The 19,543-nt window shown below is 39.5% G+C and overlaps 1 protein-coding gene across 1 annotated transcript in view; it reads right to left on the bottom strand.

Moving 5' to 3' along the window:
• The window catches only part of LOC148900856 (FERM domain-containing protein 5-like), a 36,251-nt gene that overhangs the window by 7,653 nt on the left and 9,055 nt on the right, over window positions 1-19,543 (bottom strand). Inside the window, exons 2-9 of the mRNA XM_088992862.1 lie at window positions 9,716-9,820; window positions 8,860-8,902; window positions 7,095-7,173; window positions 2,929-3,026; window positions 1,896-2,019; window positions 1,024-1,111; window positions 466-554; window positions 300-363 (exon numbers count right to left, since the gene is read on the bottom strand). Of these exons, the coding sequence (XP_088848988.1) occupies window positions 300-363; window positions 466-554; window positions 1,024-1,111; window positions 1,896-2,019; window positions 2,929-3,026; window positions 7,095-7,173; window positions 8,860-8,902; window positions 9,716-9,820 (690 nt within the window). The remainder of the gene's footprint in view (window positions 1-299; window positions 364-465; window positions 555-1,023; window positions 1,112-1,895; window positions 2,020-2,928; window positions 3,027-7,094; window positions 7,174-8,859; window positions 8,903-9,715; window positions 9,821-19,543) is intronic.

Raw genomic sequence — 19,543 nt, 5'->3', positions numbered from 1 at the left:
CAAACTTGTTAAATTCCATGATGATTGCTAAAATCTGAGCCAAAATTTCATATTTTTGGATGTCAACCACAATAAAAGTCTTTATTCTTGACTTCAGATTTGAAACGAGTTATTCATTAATTTGCTGTGTGCTCTATATGTAATATTTGAAGGGATTGAAACATTCTAATGGGTTCCCCAAATTCATAACGGCCCTCGAGAGGAAACCATAACTACAATGTGGCCCGTGGCAAAAAATGACTTTGACACCCCTGCTGTAGTTCAACCATCGTGGTGAATTTGCATCCTGTGTAAAGTACCTCTGTCTGATTTGCATATACATGGAATGTCTTGGCTTCAAATTTCAGCTTGGTCACCTCATCCCTGCCAGGACAATGAGCAAAATACATGAAAACATCCAAATATGTCGAAAGGTTGTATTTAGTTTTTAATCTCCATCCACTGTTGTGCAATCTTGACACTCACCAGGTTAGGATATGAATCCTCCTGTTACCTTGCAGCACAGTGAATCCAAATGGGGTGAAGGCCAGAAAAGCTGGATTCCCAGACACATCCTGACATCAAAACAAGAGAAAAAAACAAACAAAGAAAGAAAAATAAACAATTGATATTCAATAAATAATAATAAATTAGTCTGGATTACAAAACCAGTCTGTTGTTGGGTCACAATCAGGTGATATATTCAGTTTACATCACAGGTGTCAAAGTCAAGGCCCGGGGGCCAAATCTGGCCTGCCTCATCATTTTATTCGGCCCGCGAAAGCAAATCAAAATTTCATATTATCCCATGTAAACCACAACATTAATTATTTACGACTTAAAATTTGAAAACTAGTTTTTCATTAATTTGTTTTGCGCTCTACATGTAATATGTGGAGGGTATTAAACATTCTAATGGCTTCCCCAAATGCATAACGGCCCCCGAGAGGAAACCATAACTACAATGTGGTCCGTGGCAAACAAATTAATTTCACAACCTTTGTTTGCACGGTCACTGATGAATAACATTAAGCTGCTGCGTACTTTGCATGGATGCGGGTCCACACCGTATGTCTCCAACATCTGAGCCTTCTGGAGGAAGTTGAGCTCTGACGTTTCAGGGCTTTGGCCTCTGGGGGAAAAAAAGAACAATGATTCACTATGCTGCTTGTGTTACAACCGATAAACAAAAAGGGACTAACATGATATCTATAACATTGTCTTTTTATATTGGGTGGCTCATTAGCATTACCGTGTCTAGTTTTCATTATGTTTTGGGGTACAGTCGTTCAGTGTAGCGATGCGAGCCACTATCGCTAATGTTAAGACACACGCTAATGTTTGAGGTTTGAATTCTATTCCTCTCATGTGCAGTTAGCATGTTTTTATATGACCACCCTAGCACTTCTTTTTCACATCCAAAAACATGCATGTTAGGCTCATTCCCCACTGGTGCGAGGGTGAATGTGTTTATTTTAGTATGCTCGCGCTTAGCATGCTAATGATTAGCGTGCTAGCGCTTAGCGTGTTTAGCGCTATATAAATCAATATGTATTGTATTGTATTGTATCTTGCCAGTATATATCTTAACTCTTATTGAAATTATCACAACTCCATTTTTTTCGAAAAGATCCTCAACTAAGTGAAGGTTTCTGTATTTTTCAGCCCTTTGCAGGCCTCTTTTGTACACACGTACTTGATTCAGTGTGTGTCCAGTTCAGTGAGACAATAGTGTCTATAACCCGATGCATCATTCGTTAAGGTTGACAAGCGAAGGCGCGGCATGATGACAGGGGTAAAATTAGCATAAGGGGGACGGCTGCTGCTTTAACCTTCTCGGTATATCATCTCTGAAAGGTTGGCAGGCGCGACGCGCACTGCACAATGGCTGCCAACATAGCCGAGAGTCAACTTACATCAGCTCTGTTTTGTGGATGTCGGCAATCCGCCTTTCCAACTTCACTGAATGCTTGGGGAAGAACTGAAATTTGGAGCTGTAGCCTTCGGGGTGCTTTCCGGGGTCGTAGTCACCGATTTCAGCTGGAAGATGGTGACGAGTGAACAAAACATGGAAGCATGAAAGATACATTTGGATGAAGCATATTGTGCTCCCCTGCATATTATTGATTTGCTCTTCGTCTATTATTTGGGAAACAATTGTCCGTTATTTTCTGTGTCATGCCAATGAACATAAGTCTAAAATAAGTATTCCTTTGGCACCACCTTGTGGCTTCTTGGGGCCCGGGAACTATGTTGGAACAACAGGAGGAGCTTCATTTAGTCAGGCCATGGCCTGGGGGGGGATTGCTGAACTCCAAAACCCAATCGTTGCATTTTGTGTTTTTTTGTACTCTAATAGAGATTAGACAGAATAAGAAGTTATCATATTTAAAAGTTTCATGCTCTTATATGCTTAGTCAACATGTGTGACTGAATACACAATTGAAGCACAGCCAATCTGGGGTCAATCAGGTCAACAGAAACAGCAAGTTAGACTGTCAGCGTCATCGAGGAGATCTGGCCTTGCACAGAAATTAGGACTTGGGATATTCCTTTATCACCGAAGTTATTTACGACTTGAACATCGTGCACAGGAAGAGCTCATTAGCCAGGTTACAAATTTATCAGCTCAAAAGACAATGTTTTATTGCTTACAGCTGTTGGGGCTCAGAACGTTCCAGGGGCGTGGTATTCTAATCAAGAAAACTATGTTTTACTAATGCATCACTTAAATGTGCATATACTCTCAATAAATAGCCTGGCAGAGGGCTGCAGAGTTCAGACGTCTGTCATGAATGGCTACGTCTCCTGCCGGCAGTAAAAGACAATCTTTCTGGGTCCGAGCCTTCATCCACGGTGTCCGATAAAACGTCTCTGACATACTCTCATAGCTAACTCTTGTTTATGTTTGTTGAATTAGTGTACACGATAAAAGCCATTATGTGTTACCTTGTAAAATATAGGCAGCCAAGAGAGCGGCATCCGATGTTTTGCACAACAGGCGGCCATGATAGAGATCCCTCTTCACCTGCAGGAAGACCAGATATCTGCAGCGTGGAAGAAAACAGGTTGGGGCTGTTATTTTGCATGCATACATGACCTCCCTTTTACTGACAAACTCGACTGAACCCCCCCACCCCCTGTTGTTGGAGAAAAAATGTGCTCTCACTTAGTTTCACCAAAACCTTTTTTATGCTTACCTGACAATGTTTTTGTTTTTTAGCATGTCCCCCTTTTGAATTTTCACTTGATTTCTGTCTGATCTTTATCTATGAACAGCCCTTTCTTTCATCTTTGGTTGTTGTTTTTAACTCATTCACTGCCAGACGTGCAAAAAATGTCCCATCCAGTGCCAGGGTTTTTGTCATTGTCACTCAAATTCCAGGACCCACAGAATATTGAGTTTACGGACTACATAAGCATTCAATGCAGCATAAAAACTTACACACTCTTCTTTCATCAGAAAAAAAGAGTTAATTCCTAAATCATATGGGTCTGGAGTTATATGAGCTTGAAATGAGGGTGGCTGTCTAAAATACAATGCAATACATACATATTGGTTTATATAGCGCTTTAACAACGGAACAAAGTGCTAACATGGAAAAAAAGGGAAATGCTTCCCCCTTGTGGCAAAGAAAAATATTGCCAGAGGCCATGGCCAGCGCTTTATCGGCACCCAGACAAGAAAAAACAAAACCTGAACAAATTCGGGAATGGCGCGCTACGTCATATTTTCAATTCCCGAATAAATTCATGAATAGCAGTGAATGAATTAAGTGGTCCATAAGTAGCATTAAATTCAGAGTTTGAATGATAAACGTTACGCTTCCAATCCGATATATTGAATAAGTTAAGATCTTTATTTAGTTTTACAATTCACAGTTGGCTGAAAAAGACCAAAAAAATGTTTTAATTTACCTTTGTTTGATTTTCATTGTGTTATATTGTAACTCACTTGCACTGTTGGTACAAATTATGTCCATAATTTGTCAAATCAATTCAAATGACTTCTACGGAGCGCATTTTACAAAGATTCTACCGCATATATCTATATTTTACGTTTTAAGATTTGCACCGAATATTAGGGAAGTCTTGTTCTGGAGTTGATGACAATCCACAAAGTGACGTCACAGACGGAACGCCCGTGACCGAGAAAGCGACACACAATGCATTTTGGGTACTTTGTTGAAAACATAGTGTTGATCTGTGGCGAAATTAGAAGGAAAACTACTTAAATAACGCAATGGTGAATCGTTGTGTGTCGCAGCCAATTGCGGTAACACACCTAAAGGTGTAAGTTTGCACAAATTCCCAACGGACAAATCAGCCGATTTCCAACGGAGCTTGTGCACCATCTTGTGCATTTTCTGGGCGCTACATTGGAGTCCAGACGGCACGAATTGATACGGAAGGACTTCATAAATCGATTGCAAACATTTATGCTTTCCTCTTCAGAACTAAAAATATCAGCCTGCGTGTTTTGGGTATTTTAGATGCTATAAAACGTTTTTTCTGATATAAGTTGGGAAACAAAAAAACGGTGTCGGCTGTCCTTGAACTTTTAGTTTCTTTCTACAGTTCTCAATTTACTCTTAAACTTATATGACAGTTGAAAAATTACCTTCAAAAGAGGTAATATTTGACCACTGTTTGACAGATTGCGTTCCAATCTCATGTGTGTGTATTTGGAGGTCGTCTCGCTGCGATGTCTGAGCTGGTCCTTCGATGTTCCACATTTGAGCATGCGGTGAGTTTGCATTCCATGTTTGAGGGTTAATCTAAGAATGAATTTGCCAATAATGCAAGATATGATTCAGTTTGTTTCACACGTCTGTCCAATCGGACGGAGCAGATAGGTCATAAAAATTGCATATACTACTACGTTTTATGATTTGACAGAGCGCTACTTTACTTTGATTATTTTTGCAGACTTTTATTGGTGTCAGTAAAGTCAGTTTGAGTGGGCGAGCTGCTCTCCCTTGTTGGCTCTGTCAAAGCAGAACCAAACTGTGAGTAGAGTGTGAGATTTATTTGCGAGCAGACGGCAGTGGTGCTGGGGTTGGGGTATGGAAGGCGGGTGCTTGATTTAGAGATGAACGGCATGACCTCAGAGACTGTGTGCATCATTTATTCAATTGTCTGGTAGGCCTCACACAGGGCAACAGTGTAACAAATTCATCTGCTACTGCTGTAGACAGGCGATAGACAAAGCTATCGGGACAAATCCCAATTCTCGTTCAAACTGCACTTTTGGAAAATTACAACTTCTTGGTAGCTGTCGCCAAAATTTTGTGAGTCATCAGCTACTGAGCGTTTGAAGGATTAACTCCAAAATTGTGTTTTGCTTCTCTTCTGGTCTATTTGGGTTGATTCCAACAAGAGCAATTAAACTGGGCTCTGAAAAGTAGTCCCCGCTTGTCATAGATTGCCTGCTTCATTCTTTAATCCAGTTCACAGAGGATTTACGATGCAGTGAGTCAAGTAATATTATCGTAATTTTGCTTAGTTTTCCAAATTTGCATTCTGAAAATAATGATTTTCTTTAAATTGCTACGTATGAATTTATGTCATAGAATATGGATGACCATTTGTTTATGAGTACATGAGTAAGGGGTAGGACTACATGAGTTTCTTTAACTTCTTCTAACTTCCTTTTGAAGATGTAAACTGTCACGATTTTGTTTCCTTTTCGTTCCTGGAATATTTCCTGTACTTATTTATATCTGTAACAAACGCACACCCTTTGACATTGCTACTGCCCCCTACTGTGGTGGATGTGCAATTATACTATGTTAAAAATATATTTTTTTCTTGGGTGACCCCGAGCATAGCACAACACCCCAGTATGCCAGCCCAACTTTTTGAGAAATGCAGAGTTAACCCTACATGCACACTTGCCCCCATGTCGCTGTCCTTTATCTAAAAAGTCTCGAGTGCTCGGATCATTTAATGAATTTAATTCAAAGTCTGAAAGCTACTGGTCTTTTAGCATCCTTGTGGGTGCAGTTAGCGCAATTCAAAGGTGCTTGAGACAATGAAACACCTCGGCATGAGCCACATTCATTGTTTCATCGAAAGTATAGGTACATCTTGGAGGCGCTCTAACTGCATCAGCAAGAAAACACATCAGCATAATAAGTCGTTACTCACCCACAACGTATGATAAAAGCCGATTTAAAGGACAACCGACATCACTTTTTTGTTTCCTAACTGACATCAGAAAAACATTTCAGAGCATCTAAAATACCCCAAAACGCAGTATGATATTTTTAGTCAAATGCAAAACACCAATAAAAATGACTTAAAGTGTCCAAAATCTGCAAGAAAAATGAACCCGGAAGTGGCCAGTTTCAGAAGGTCCCGCCCCCTTGTTCGTGGTGTCACCCCAAGACGTCTTGCCTTGCTGGAGAATCAAAACAATGGCTTCAGATTCGGAGAATATGCTTTCTTGTTACTCATCCAGTTATGAATATGATTCAGATAATTCTGAAGAGGAAAGCAAACATGTTTGCAATCGATTAAAGAATTTATTCCGTGCCATTTTGAGGCAATAGGGGAGGAAATGGATCACTAAAAAAGAGGCAGAAAATGGCGACAAAGCTCCGTGTAAGGAATTAATCAGCCCGTTTCCACAGGCTGATTAATTCCTTACATGGAGCTTTGTCGCCCTCTTCTGCCTCTTTTTGGTGCAACATGAAGTTTTCAGACCAAACAAGTACAGCAAAATGCATTGACGTGATGGAAGGATTGCTACAATGTGTCTTTTTTTTCGGTCAGGGGCATTCCTTCAGTGACGTAACGGACGGACTCGTCACCAACTCAAAAACAAGACTTCCGGAATATTCAGCGAGTCTTAAAATGTAAAATATAGCTATATGCGGTGGAATCTTTGAAAAATACGCTCAGTAGAAGTCATTTGAACCAATTTTCATATTATGGACACAACTTGTCCGGAGACGTCGGTTGTCCTTAAAGTGGAATAGAGCAAAGCTCTGCTGCAAGATGGAGCCAGCGAGGCATGAACATGTCATCTCATTTTTGTCCAAATGTGCATTCGTGTGAGAAAACAGCGAGCAGGCGTGCAAAGAAGCCGCTGCCATCTTGTCATGTCCTACCTGGTGATTTCCTCCCGCAGGGCGGCAGGGTCAGGCGGGTAGAACTTGACACGCAAGCACATGGTGAAAGGAGGCTGAGCTGGGAAGTCGATATGGGACAGAGGCTTGACATTTGGCATCGTCATTGTTTTAGTCACTTTGACAGACATTGGTTTGAGGGTGAGTTTTGTGTAGTAAGTATAAGTCAAGTCATGATGAGTCATAGTACAATTTTCTCATTTGTAATAGCGTCCTATGAGTTTAAAAATGGAATATTAACTCATTGACTGCCAGATATATGCAAAAATGTGTCCACTCCAGTGCCAGGGTTTTTGTCATTTTCACTCTAATTCCAGGACCGACAGAATATTGAGTTTTAGGACTACATAAAATTGTAATTCAGCGTAAGACACCTTGGACTCTCTTCTTTCATCAGAAAAAAAGAGTTAATTCCTAAATTATATGGGTCTGGAGTTATCTGAGCTTGAAATGAGGGCCGCTGTACAAAATACAATAAGATACATATATATTGATTTATGTAGTGCTTTAACAACAGCTGAAGCTGTAACAAAGCGCTAACATGGACAAAAGGCAAATGCTGTTCCTTGTGGAAGGGAAAAACATTGCCAGAGGTCTGACCAGCGCTTTATTGGCACCCCCTGACAAGAAAAACCAAAAACCCGAAGAAATTCGGGAATGGCGCTCCACGTCACACTTTACAATTCACGAATACATTTGGGAATGGCAGTGAATGAGTTAAACAAAGGAAATGAAAACTGTATATGGACAGGGAGGGTTTGTGGAAAAGAGTTTTAAATCTGACACTTACACTGCTTTAAGAAAAAAAATATACATTTCAGAAAAAAATACATTTCTGACAAAAATAATGCTCAATTAAATAATGTCCATTCAATGGTAGAACATTTGGGGAGAAAAAAAATCATGCATTTGCAACTAATATCTTGAAAATAATCAAATGTTATGAGAAAAAGACAGATCGCAATATTAATATTAAAATCATGTTAAAAAAGGGTTAGGAAAAAATAGTCGAATATACTTTCTTCATTCATTTTTGTTATTGAAAATGTGTACTCTCGTAACAAAAACAAGTGAGAAAAAGTATACTTGCAAAAAAAAAAGAATCAGTACCATATTTTCCGGTGTATCAGCAAGGGATATTTACCATAAATTAAGCAAGGTAGCATTTGTGGTAGGTACTTCCCTAATTTAAACTTCGCAACAATGTTTTTTTTTTTTCGATTAGTCATCTTATTGTGGTTCAAATTGTGAAAATGGGGCAGGCAAGTTTATGGCCGGGCAGGCAACTTTTCAGAGTTGTATGCCCGGGTGTCCGCTAACTTTTTGTCATGAGTTTCAGACACTGGTTTTGGGTACGCCTTATACACTGGAAAATACGATATATAAATTACAAAACACTAATTCCGTGCGAAACACCAAAGGTTTTGATTCAACAAGATCATACAGAAAAACACAAAATGTCCAAAATAAAATATTGTAACAAAAACAAATTGTAAAAAAAAAAAAAATATATATATATATATATATATAAAATATATAAAATATATATATATATATATATTTATAATTGTAATAAGTTTCCCACAAATGTGACAAAGACATTTAAATTGTAGAATAAATGCATTTTCTTCTATAAAAGTGAGACTTTGAATACACAATAATTACTTATTTGTTTTTTATGCCCCCAATTCTCCCATTCATCATTTCTGAAAGAATGAAAATAACACATTGATTGTCCAATACTCACTTTTCATTTGTTTGGCAATGGACTTTGAAAACTCCAACCAGTGCTGCAAGGTAAAAAGCAAAGTCAAATGGAGACTATTAGGCTGCTCTCCTTTCATTCAGCACTCTGATTGCTCAGCAAGTAAACATGCTGACATTGAATCAATAACAAGAATAGCACTTTGGAGTCACCTCACACCTCTCTGGAAGGAGTCCCGATGCCAGTCGGAGACACAACCGTGACTCAAAGTAACAAGTCACTGTTGACTTTGACTGACTCGTCATATTTAATTCATTCCATCTTTCAGGAACACATTTTATATTCCAAGCGACCCACATTGTTAAGTTGAATGGACATCACATTTGTCTAAGAGAGCAAAAGGTCAAAAAAGAATATCGGGCTTTAGTGTGAAATAAAAGTACAACTTTAAATGTACCGCTGGACCTTCTCGAGAGGCACTTGTTCATCTGTTGCTTATTGCTCATTTTTAATTGATGAACAGAGACAAGACAGAGATTCAAGATGCCAAATTGTACAAATAGTTATTGTAATTGAAATGCATTTTTCGTTTGCTCGTCGCCTGGATTCAACACCTGTTTTCACCAATTTTGTCATTCAGCTCCTTGTTAGAATGTGCAGTAGCACATGTTCATTGAAAAGTAAACAAAAGAAAAGCCAAAACTAAATCCCACTGTTATATCACTACAAATCTCAACATTCATACCCTTTTGTGACATGTGTAATTTGCATGCTCGCTGTCATTGCTCTTATCGTCACAATGACCGAGTTTTTCATTCAATCCACAAATGCGGTGAATAGAAAATTATAAATTTAAAAAATTAAAATGGACATAATAATCAGAATATTTATTATTCACCCTCTGCTTGTCCGGGTCCACATATCTAATGCCAAAGTAGTCTTTTTCCAGCAGGTTAAGGTGGTGACAGATGAGGTCAAACAGGTACTGCCCCTTTGCATCCCTCTATATGAGAAAGAGAGAGAGAGGGAGAAAAAGAGAGAGAGAGATTTTTCCCAAATTATGACATGCCTATATGCAGTGTTTGAAATAACGTCTACCCAGAGGCCCGGGGCGTACAACTTTTACGTCGAGCGTACAACTTTCAACATGTCTCGGCCCGGGTGGCCAACAACTTCTTCAAATTAAACATTTGCTTTATTCAATAAAGCAAAAGTTACAAGCAAACCGCTACAAGCCATGTAGATTCCTCTTTCTAAGCGCCTTTCAAAATTCTCAATTACACTTTACAGTCAGGGTACAGTCCGAAGCACGAAACAGTTCTGATTGGCTGCCGTGCCGAGTATGCAACTTTCCAAACGAACGTTCGTTTGACAATTTGCATACTCGGCACGGCAGCCAATCAGAAGCCTGTTTCGTGCCATTATACCGTGACCGTAAAGTGTACTTGAGAGTTTTGAAAGGTGCTTAGAAAGAGGAGTCCATGTGACCTTTAGCAGATAACGCAACGCAAACATTGCATCTTGCACCATGACGAGAAATGACAACTGGAGCAAAATCTTCAGCATGGGATATTTACCATGAATTAAGCAAGGGAACATTTGTGGTAGGTACGTCCTTAACTTAAAAAAAAAAACCTTTATACTTTGCAACAATGTTTTTTTTTTCCGATTAGTCGTCTTATTGTGTTTCAAGTTGTGAAAAATGGGGTAGGCAACTTTCCAGAGTTTTCTGCCCTTGTGTCCGCTAACTTTTGGTCATGAGTTTCAGACACTTCTATATGACATAACGACCCCAAAACCGTGCCGCTACAAGCCATGGGTGAAAAACATATTCACAAGTCAGCCCCGCCATCAAGAAGTAATAAGAGGACATGCAACAGCAATACAATATTTATATAGTTTTCAAAACATACGGACAGGTGAGACATTTTGAATTGATTCTACTCTGTTTTTTTAATAGAGAAAATGGCCACCAGACACTGTTTAAATATTTCACCGTTCCCAAGGGAGGATTATGAGGGCGTTCAAATATTCATATTGAAACGGCAGCCATCTGTGATGCTTTGGCTGCAACAAAAAGAAGAACAAATAGAGTCAACGTGCCGATAAAGGCCCCAAGAAATGGGGAAAGGATGCATTGGAACCGCATTCTTCGGCTAATAAAAATGCACATTTATACATGACTTGCGTTGTGTTTGGGATATTCACTGTTCAGTTCTTAAAATAATGTACACTGTTCTGATAAATGCGCCAAATTGTGATAAATTAAAGATGTATGAAGTGTTTATTTAACCCGGAAGTAACTCAAATAGATGGAAAGCTAGCTAGCTAGATAATAGATAATTATTACTACTACTACTACTAATAATAAAATATATTGTATTTATAAGCCCCTTTCAAAACTGTCAAGAACATAGCTAAGAGCTAGCTAGCTAGCTATCTAGCTAGATCGCTATATAGCTAATAGCTTGCTTCACATTATACTATTTAGCACATTGAAAACATAACTTTTGAGCAATTTACTGACTCAGATGATTTATGGGCGGTAGGGGGTTGTACTTTTGAAACTGGTTTTGAACACATTTATGCGTTTTCTAGCTAGTTCCAAAATTATTCCACAAATGAACAACTTATCCTGTGACTGTAAAGTGACCTTGAGAGATTTGAAAGACACTTATGAATGAAATGTATTATTATTATTATTATTATTAGTAGTAGTAGTAGTGGTATTAATAGTGGTGCAAAATCATGTCATATCTTACAAAGACTAAAATACATAGTTGTACGGTCAACCTTTCTATCAAAACTTTATCCAAAGTGTGCATTTAAATGCTTATTTATGCTGCAATGTATCCTCCCCATTGATTTTGGATTGTGAGATTTGCTGATGTCAACTTGCTCGTCAAGCTTGATGCCATTTAAACTTTAGAAGTCTGTGCTACTTTCAAGGATGATCTCCCGCAAGTACTTAATTTAAAATTGTGAATTGGATGACAAAGGGCCATTTAGCTTGAGACGTTCCACTTACTTCCCCTTCCAACGTGTCTTCCCCCTTTTTTGTTCCCCTCCCAAGATGCGGTCTTGTGGAGCAGAGCATGACTGTTCAAACTACATTGAAAGACGAAGGCGACTTTGTCAGCAGATCTCTTTGTCATTCTCACAGCATCCTTATTCACTGGGACAGACTTGCTGACTTGCCCAACAGCAAAAATAGACACACACACATACACACACAGAGCAAGAGAGAGAGAGCTTTTTTTTCCTTCATCGCTGTAAATACAAGTTATTGCCCTATTCGGTTAATTGGCCACAATGACCTACAAAAAACAAAATATGCCTCAAAACTCATGACAAAAATAGACAGTTTAAATCGTGATATAGGGCATCATGTGAGACTTGGCTCTTGTCAGTGTGTCCCCGATACTACACAGCGATACCACAAGAAATCTACTTCTTAGGTGATGTCAGATGGATGGAGATTTTGGAATTTTCCCCCACTATGGTAAACTTTACTAGCGACAAGCTACCGTGTATGCGACAGTGAATTATGATGCGACTGTGGTGACTCGTGAAACTGAATCTTTCAGTGAAGCTTTCAGAGCTCAATGACAGAGCTCAAAACCCACCTATATGAAATTGTATTTTCTGTGTAGTTCTTTCTCTTGTTTCTATTTATAATTGTATTTTATGTATTGTATTCTATTCATAGTTGTATTTTATGCATTATTGTATCTATGCTTGTCTGTGACTGTAAAGTGTTCTGGAGAACTTTGAAAGGCGCTTGAAATAAAATGTATTATTATTATTATTATTTAAATACAGAGGGTTGTGTCAGGAAATGCATCGGACGTAAAAGCTTGGCCAAAACAAACATGCGGATCAAACCTCTAAAGATGGAGGAGACTGATTTGCTGTGGCGACCCCTGGAAGGGAAAAGCCGAAAGGAAAAGAAGAAGATTATTATTATTATTATTATTATTATTATTATTATTATTATTATTATTATTATTATTATTATTATTATTATTTTGCACATTTGCACCCCAGTGCTACTCTCGCCACCCGGTCTGGTCTCGTACTAAATGAATTATTGAAAGGGGTTCAATAACAGCTTGGGAAACACCACATAAATAAATGATGCTGTCATAGTTTTAAGCTGCGCGAGATGGAAATTGCAGAAACAAAGCAAATGATCCTTTCTTAAAGTCTCTCGGCTTCTTGTACTCGTACCATGGCAACCATATTCCCAAGTTGTTTTTCACTCTCCGTTAGTTCTGTACTGTCTGTCGTTGCAGTTCCCTTGTGCCGTTATGTCCCAGAATCACTATTTACTTGGCTGACAATAAAATGCCATCTTTTCACTTACTTCCTGCCAACATTTTTATTGATTGATTGATTTATTTATTTTTGCATTTTTGTGAAGTTGCAAATACTCACTGCCATATTTTTTCTAGGAAGGATGCAGAGCCAATTTAACACTGGAAATCACCACGTGTATTAAGTGCAGTGGACCCAGGCCCGTGGTAAGATTTTGAGATTTCTTATATGTGTTTGTGTGTGCGTGCGTGCGTGTGAATGGGGCTCCATGTCATACTTTTTAATTTCCGAATATATATGGGAATGGCGGTGAATGAGTAAAAAAAAACTATAAAGTAAAGTTTTTAATTGGCTGTAGGTTTGAATACGCGATTCCCTCGACCTAATTAAAATCAGCAAAGGCTTTTTGAGATGTGTTGTCTAGAATGGCCCACTGCACACAAACTGCATTGCGTGGATATGAATATGAAAGTTCCCAGGAGTCTGATTAGCCGGTCTTATTCGTGACAACAAATTCTACGAGTGCACTCGCCGTGATACAAAGCATGAAATGCGAATTTTAATCTTCGCAGGTGATATGGGGCTGTCTCGTCCAGTAGCGCCCGAGGGCGAACAGCAGCCGGTGACATTATTTACGTTGTCGCGACTTTCAAACACAGTGGTAGAGGCAATTAGTTGCACAGATTCACTAAGCCCCCCGAGAGTGCAACTGCAAGTTCTTTTTATTCCTGTCACACAACAACGATGCTGACACACCTCTTCGCTGAATTCTCCATAATTTCTTTTCAAAACTTGATTACGTTTGTATTTTTCCATCTACAGTCACCTCGGTTTTTGAAGGTCTAGGTTCTCAACCAATTGGGTTTACGACCAAAAAATGTCATATTTTTTATGCCTTGGTTTACAACCGAAAATCGTTTCTCGGCCAAACTGAGCGCACATGAATGCATCACTTCACTCCCCTTCTTTATACGTCACTTCCTTGTGTCGCGTTTCATTGTGACCGCCGCATTATCCTCGTGTAGCGTTCCATTGTGAGCAGGCGTGTCTGTATTGCTCAATCACGATAAAAAAGCAGACATTGATTACATTGATTATAATCGGTTTTTGAACAGGTTTCTGGAACGAATTATGGTTTGATAACTGAGGTTTGACTGTATTTTTCGCATATCTGGCATCATGTTGGACCTCTTTGGCAAAGTCATTGAAAGTCAATCAAGAGCCTCTTTTATGGTTGCGCTGCAGGTGAGTAGCGCACTCCGGTTTGCCCCAATTTAAATTTCGCACAATATCCAGAATTAGTTCACTCATTCACCGCCAGACATGTGCAAAAATATGTCCATTCCAGTGCCAGGGTTATGGTCATTGTCACTTGAATTCCAGGACCCACAGAATATTGAGTTTTGGGACGACATAAACATTCAATGCAGCATAAGAAATCTTAAACTCCCTTCTTTCATCAGAAAAAAAGAGTTAATTGCTACATTATATGGGTCTGGAGTTATATGAGCTTGAAATGAGGGCGCCTGTCCAAAATACAATGCAATACCTCTCCTCTTTCATCTAGAACTGCTTCATGTAACAAAGAGGGTACATAAAGTGCTTAAGAAGGAATGACTATGTGTCTTTGTGTTGTCATATTGTCCTTGTTTGTCATATTATTTGTTATTTAGTATTTTTTGTTCTTTTGACTTCAAGAGGGCACCGCGAGTGGCTGCCTTTCCAGCAGCTCATGTATTTTGTTTTTCTACTTTCATTCCTTTCATCACTTTGCTGCTGTGAAATGTAAATGTCTCCACTGCGAGACTAATAAAGGCAAATCCAATACATACATATTGGTTTATATAGCGCTTTGACAACAGATGAAGCTGGAACAAAGCACTATAGCATGGAAAAAAGGGAAAAAAACATTGCCGGACGCTATGGCCAGTGCTTTATCGGCAACCAAAGAAGAAAATACAAAACCCGAACAAATTCGGGAATGGCGTTCGATGTCATATTTTCAATTGCTGAATAAATTAGTGAATGGCAGTGAATGTGTTAATTATAATGTTGACCATCCCGAGTTCTATTTGTTCAATGATTGATTGGAGACACGAAAACATAACGTCGTATAAAATGTTTTTATGATTCCGAAAGTGACGGCTTCAGTTTCAGAAGGATGAATGAAACAAGACTAGACGATCACAAATGTTATTATGTCGAGCTGTGTGGTTTTGAAGTGTGACCTAGAAAACGCAACGGCGCGTTCTGGTGAATTTCCCGGAGCAATGGAAGGAACTCACAAAAGGAGTCTGTTTCAGCATTTATGCAAAGTCAGATGAGATTTTAAAGCCGATGGCTAATTAATGAGCTGACTCATTTACATATGTGACCGGTGGAGAGAAAGTTGCTTTTGTCACGGCATCAGTTGGAAAGTGGAAAGCAACATGACGGACAAACGGAGCTGGCCATTAGCTCCCTTTTTTTTTGGGTGAGAGATGTTCCCCCAATGTTGCCTCAAAATGGCACATATAATTCTTTAATGATTGTAAACATGTATGCTTTAATCTTCAGAACTACAGTGTATTTGAAACATATTCATAACTGGATGTGTAACAAGAAAGCATATTATCCGAATCTGAAGCCATTGTTTGGATTCACAAGCAATGCAAGACGTCTTGGCGTTAAGTCATTTTTATTGGTGTTTTGCATTTGAATAAAAAGTGACATCGGCTGTCCTTTAATACACAGTATGGAATGTTAATAATTTTCAAAATCATCGCGCTTCAGCAGGGGCGGCCCGGTAGTCGAGTGGTTAGCACACCGGCTTCACAGTGCAGAGGTCGCTGGTTCGCGTCCCGGTCCGGCCTCCCTGTGTGGAGTTTGCATGTTCTCCCCGGACCCGCGTGGGTTTTCTCCGGGTCCTCCGGTTTCCTCCCACACTCCAAAAACATGCATGGCAGGCAGATTGACCACTCCAAATTGTCCCTAGGTGTGAGTGTGAGAGTGACTGTTGTATGTCTTTGTGTGCCCTGCGATTGGCTGTTCAATTCAGGGTGTCTCCCGCCTCGTGCCCGAAGACAGCTGAGATAGGCTCCAGCAACCCCCGCGACCCTAATGAGGAAAAAGCGGTACGGAAAATGAGATGAGATGAGATGAGATCGCGCTTCAGCAGACAAAACAAGAAACATTGTTGCAAAAAACGATTGCATTCATATACAGTACAGTGGGCATGTACATAACACAACAGGGAAACTGCAACGCTTACATCTTACTGTATTATGTATACAATTTAAAAAAGTCATCACTCTTCTTCTGCTTCCCATTTTTACCTTTTAACACAAACACTTCAATCTCGTCTGCTACACACGAGCTAGCGTCTGAAAATGAAAATGGCTCTGCTACACGGGTGCTGGGCACGTAACCAAGTCACCTGACCAAGTCGACCAATGGCGCGACTGATGGCGTGACTCGTAACCAAGACACGTGACCAAGTTGACCAATGGCGCGACCGATGGCGTGTCACGTGACAAAGTCACACGGCCAAGTCGACCAATAGCGCGACCGATGGCGGCTCATGTGACCAAGTCGACCAATGGCGCGACCGATGGCGGCTCACGTAACAAGACACGTGACCAAGTTGACCAATGGCGCGACGGATATATCGATATAAACAACAAAAATGGCCGGCGGGGGATGAAAAGGAGCACCGTAATAACCGGATTATCGTCATAACCGGGTATCGTACTAAAAGGTACTAATTATACATAAAAAGACTAGAAATGTGCAAGGGAAATGAAAATAGTATCGTAATAAGCGGTACTATCGATATAACGAGACTTTACTGTATATGAACTATGCTTTAAAAAGTGTTGTCGAGTATAAATATATAGTATACTTTGTCATACTAAACTAAATGTACTAAAAAACAATTCATTTTAACGGTACACTAATTAAGTATGTGTCTGTATACTTTTTAATCCAAGCTAAGTGGAGATAAGATAAGATAAGATAAGATAAGATAGACAGACATATGATAAGATAAGATAAGATAAGATAAGAAATAAGATAAGCAAGGCCCACAATGGGGAAGTTTGCATACCACTACTACTACTAGAGCAGCATACCACTACTACTACTACTATTACTAATAATAATAATAATTATTATTATTATTATTATTATTATTATAAGATGAAAAAGTAGAAAAGGAAAAAGTAGGAAGAAGAGGAATAATAATAATAATAATAAGAATAATAATACTTAAAATATATAATAATAATAATAATAATAATAATAATAATAATAATAATAATAATAATAATAATACATTTCATTTCTAAGCACCTTTCAAAACTCTCAAGGAAACTTTACAGTCACAGGATAATTTTTTTTCTGAGGGTGAGCAGCGGTAGCTACACACGCCAGCGTTCACTCAACCCGTAAGTAACTCAAATAGATATGAAGCTAGAATAGATAGCTAATAGCTAGCGAATACATAGCTAATAGCTAGCGAATAGAAGGCTAATAGCTAGGGAATAAGATTAAGAAGAGGAAGAAGAAGAGGATGAACAGGAGGAGGAGAAGAATGAGGAAGAAGAAGACGAAGATGACGAAGACGATGAAGAAGAAGACGAAGATGTCGAAGACGAATAACACGAAGAAGACGTAGTAGAGGAAGAAGAAGAAGAATCATACTTCTGTGAACTACAGGTATATAAAATTAATAGTTACACTCAAAGTATACTGCCTCTGATTTTGTAACATGAAAGTTGACGAATAGTCTACTTGAATAAATCATTTTTTGCTCAGGGAAAGCAGAAAAAAATGCAATGACATGGTGGAGGTTGAGAGTTAGCTCGCCGGCAAGTTCCTTCGCTTAAAACGACATTGACCTTACCCAATTTTCCTGCCACCGCAGCCGCAGAGGGGCAAATTTCTGTCCACATACAAAAAGGTCTTGAGAATTTTACTCTCCCTTCTGACGTCAATGCAAAAAGCCATAGAACAGCAACTGGAACATGTTCTGCAGGCTAAGCAGAACACCCCTTGCTTATTTTTAGGGCAGGGGCTAATCACCATGATCGTCTGTACGCCTCTTGCATATTTGTTATATTTTTCCATACATTCCAAATAGCCTTCGTTGGACTTCAGAAAAGGTAAAACATCCTCACAAAATATTTGATCGCTCTCAGATTCATGAAGTTAAATTCCAGCTAAGTGCATCACACCACATCTACTGTCCACCAGTCCACACCCCCTTCTGACCCAACATCCTCTCTTCCTTCTTCACTCATCTTGATGCAACCGTCATCCAGCATGCACACGATAGCTCGTCATCGCTGAAAGCACTCAGGAATCAAAATGATATTCAGCCAGGCAGCAAGGTCACCGTGAGTGACCTCTCGTGAAGCGGAAAGTGCACACGGCTTTGCGACTGCCGACGCTCCTCGCAATTGGGTCAGTCAGTGATTCAGGGGGTCCATTTTAGAAACGCTTCAAACATCACATGCATTTCATCCTTTCACGCACAAATAATGATAACCGGTGACCTGATAATCGAATAGGCTGTCGTAACCGCTGTACCTGATATTGTTAAATTACAAACTAGGTGAGTTGTCTTCGGGAGAGCATCTTTCACAAGTACCCCTTCTTACTCTCTGAAGGACCATTAACCCCAATTTAAAAAGTGCCAAATGCTTGAAGAAGCTACCATCCCAGAGGCGACATCTAAACTGGGCCACAAGAAACCGACAAGGGACGTTCGCTCTGTCTCATACGAGTTCAGAGTGAGGTTATTAGCATGCGCGCGTGTGTCCTTGTGGCTGCCGCAGAGATTGAGTAAACACAGCCTGACGACAGCAGCTGGAGTGTAGTGATGCAATAATTTTGTTACCATGGAGACCGGAGGTTCCCCCCCTCCCAAAAAAAAAAAAACATCCAAGGACAGCGGAAAGTCACCGTGCTTGGCTGGTTGGTTGGCCGTCTGGGACACTGAGCTGAGATGAGATGCAGCAGTTGGCTTTGAAATGCTCGACAAAGCTTGTTTTCCACTGCACCGTCACATGCCAAATGTATTTTTCATATCGTAAATTAAATGCAGAGTACAAAAGTAAATTGTAGTCAGACGTTTGGAAAGAGCATTGAATGCCTCGCATATATTATGTGTTATTCATGTTGGGGTTTCCGTTTGTTTGCTCATTTATGTGTCCTATTAGCTTAAAGGACAACCGACACCATTTTTTGGTTTCCTAACTGACATCAGAAAAACGTTTTATAGCATCTAAAATACCCAAAACACGCAGGCTGATATTTTTAGTCAAATGCAAAACACCAATAAAAATGAGTTAAATTGTCCCAAAACTACTTCAAAATGACCTCGGAGATGGCGAGTTTCAGCAGGTCCCGCCCCCTTGATTGTGACATC

The sequence above is a fragment of the Hippocampus bargibanti genome, linkage group LG03, assembly GCF_051943395.1.
Source record: "Hippocampus bargibanti isolate YZ-2025 linkage group LG03, ASM5194339v1, whole genome shotgun sequence".
Lineage (NCBI taxonomy): Eukaryota > Metazoa > Chordata > Actinopteri > Syngnathiformes > Syngnathidae > Hippocampus > Hippocampus bargibanti.
The sequence above is the reverse complement of the archived record's forward strand: the minus strand, read 5'-3'. Positions and strand labels throughout refer to the sequence as shown.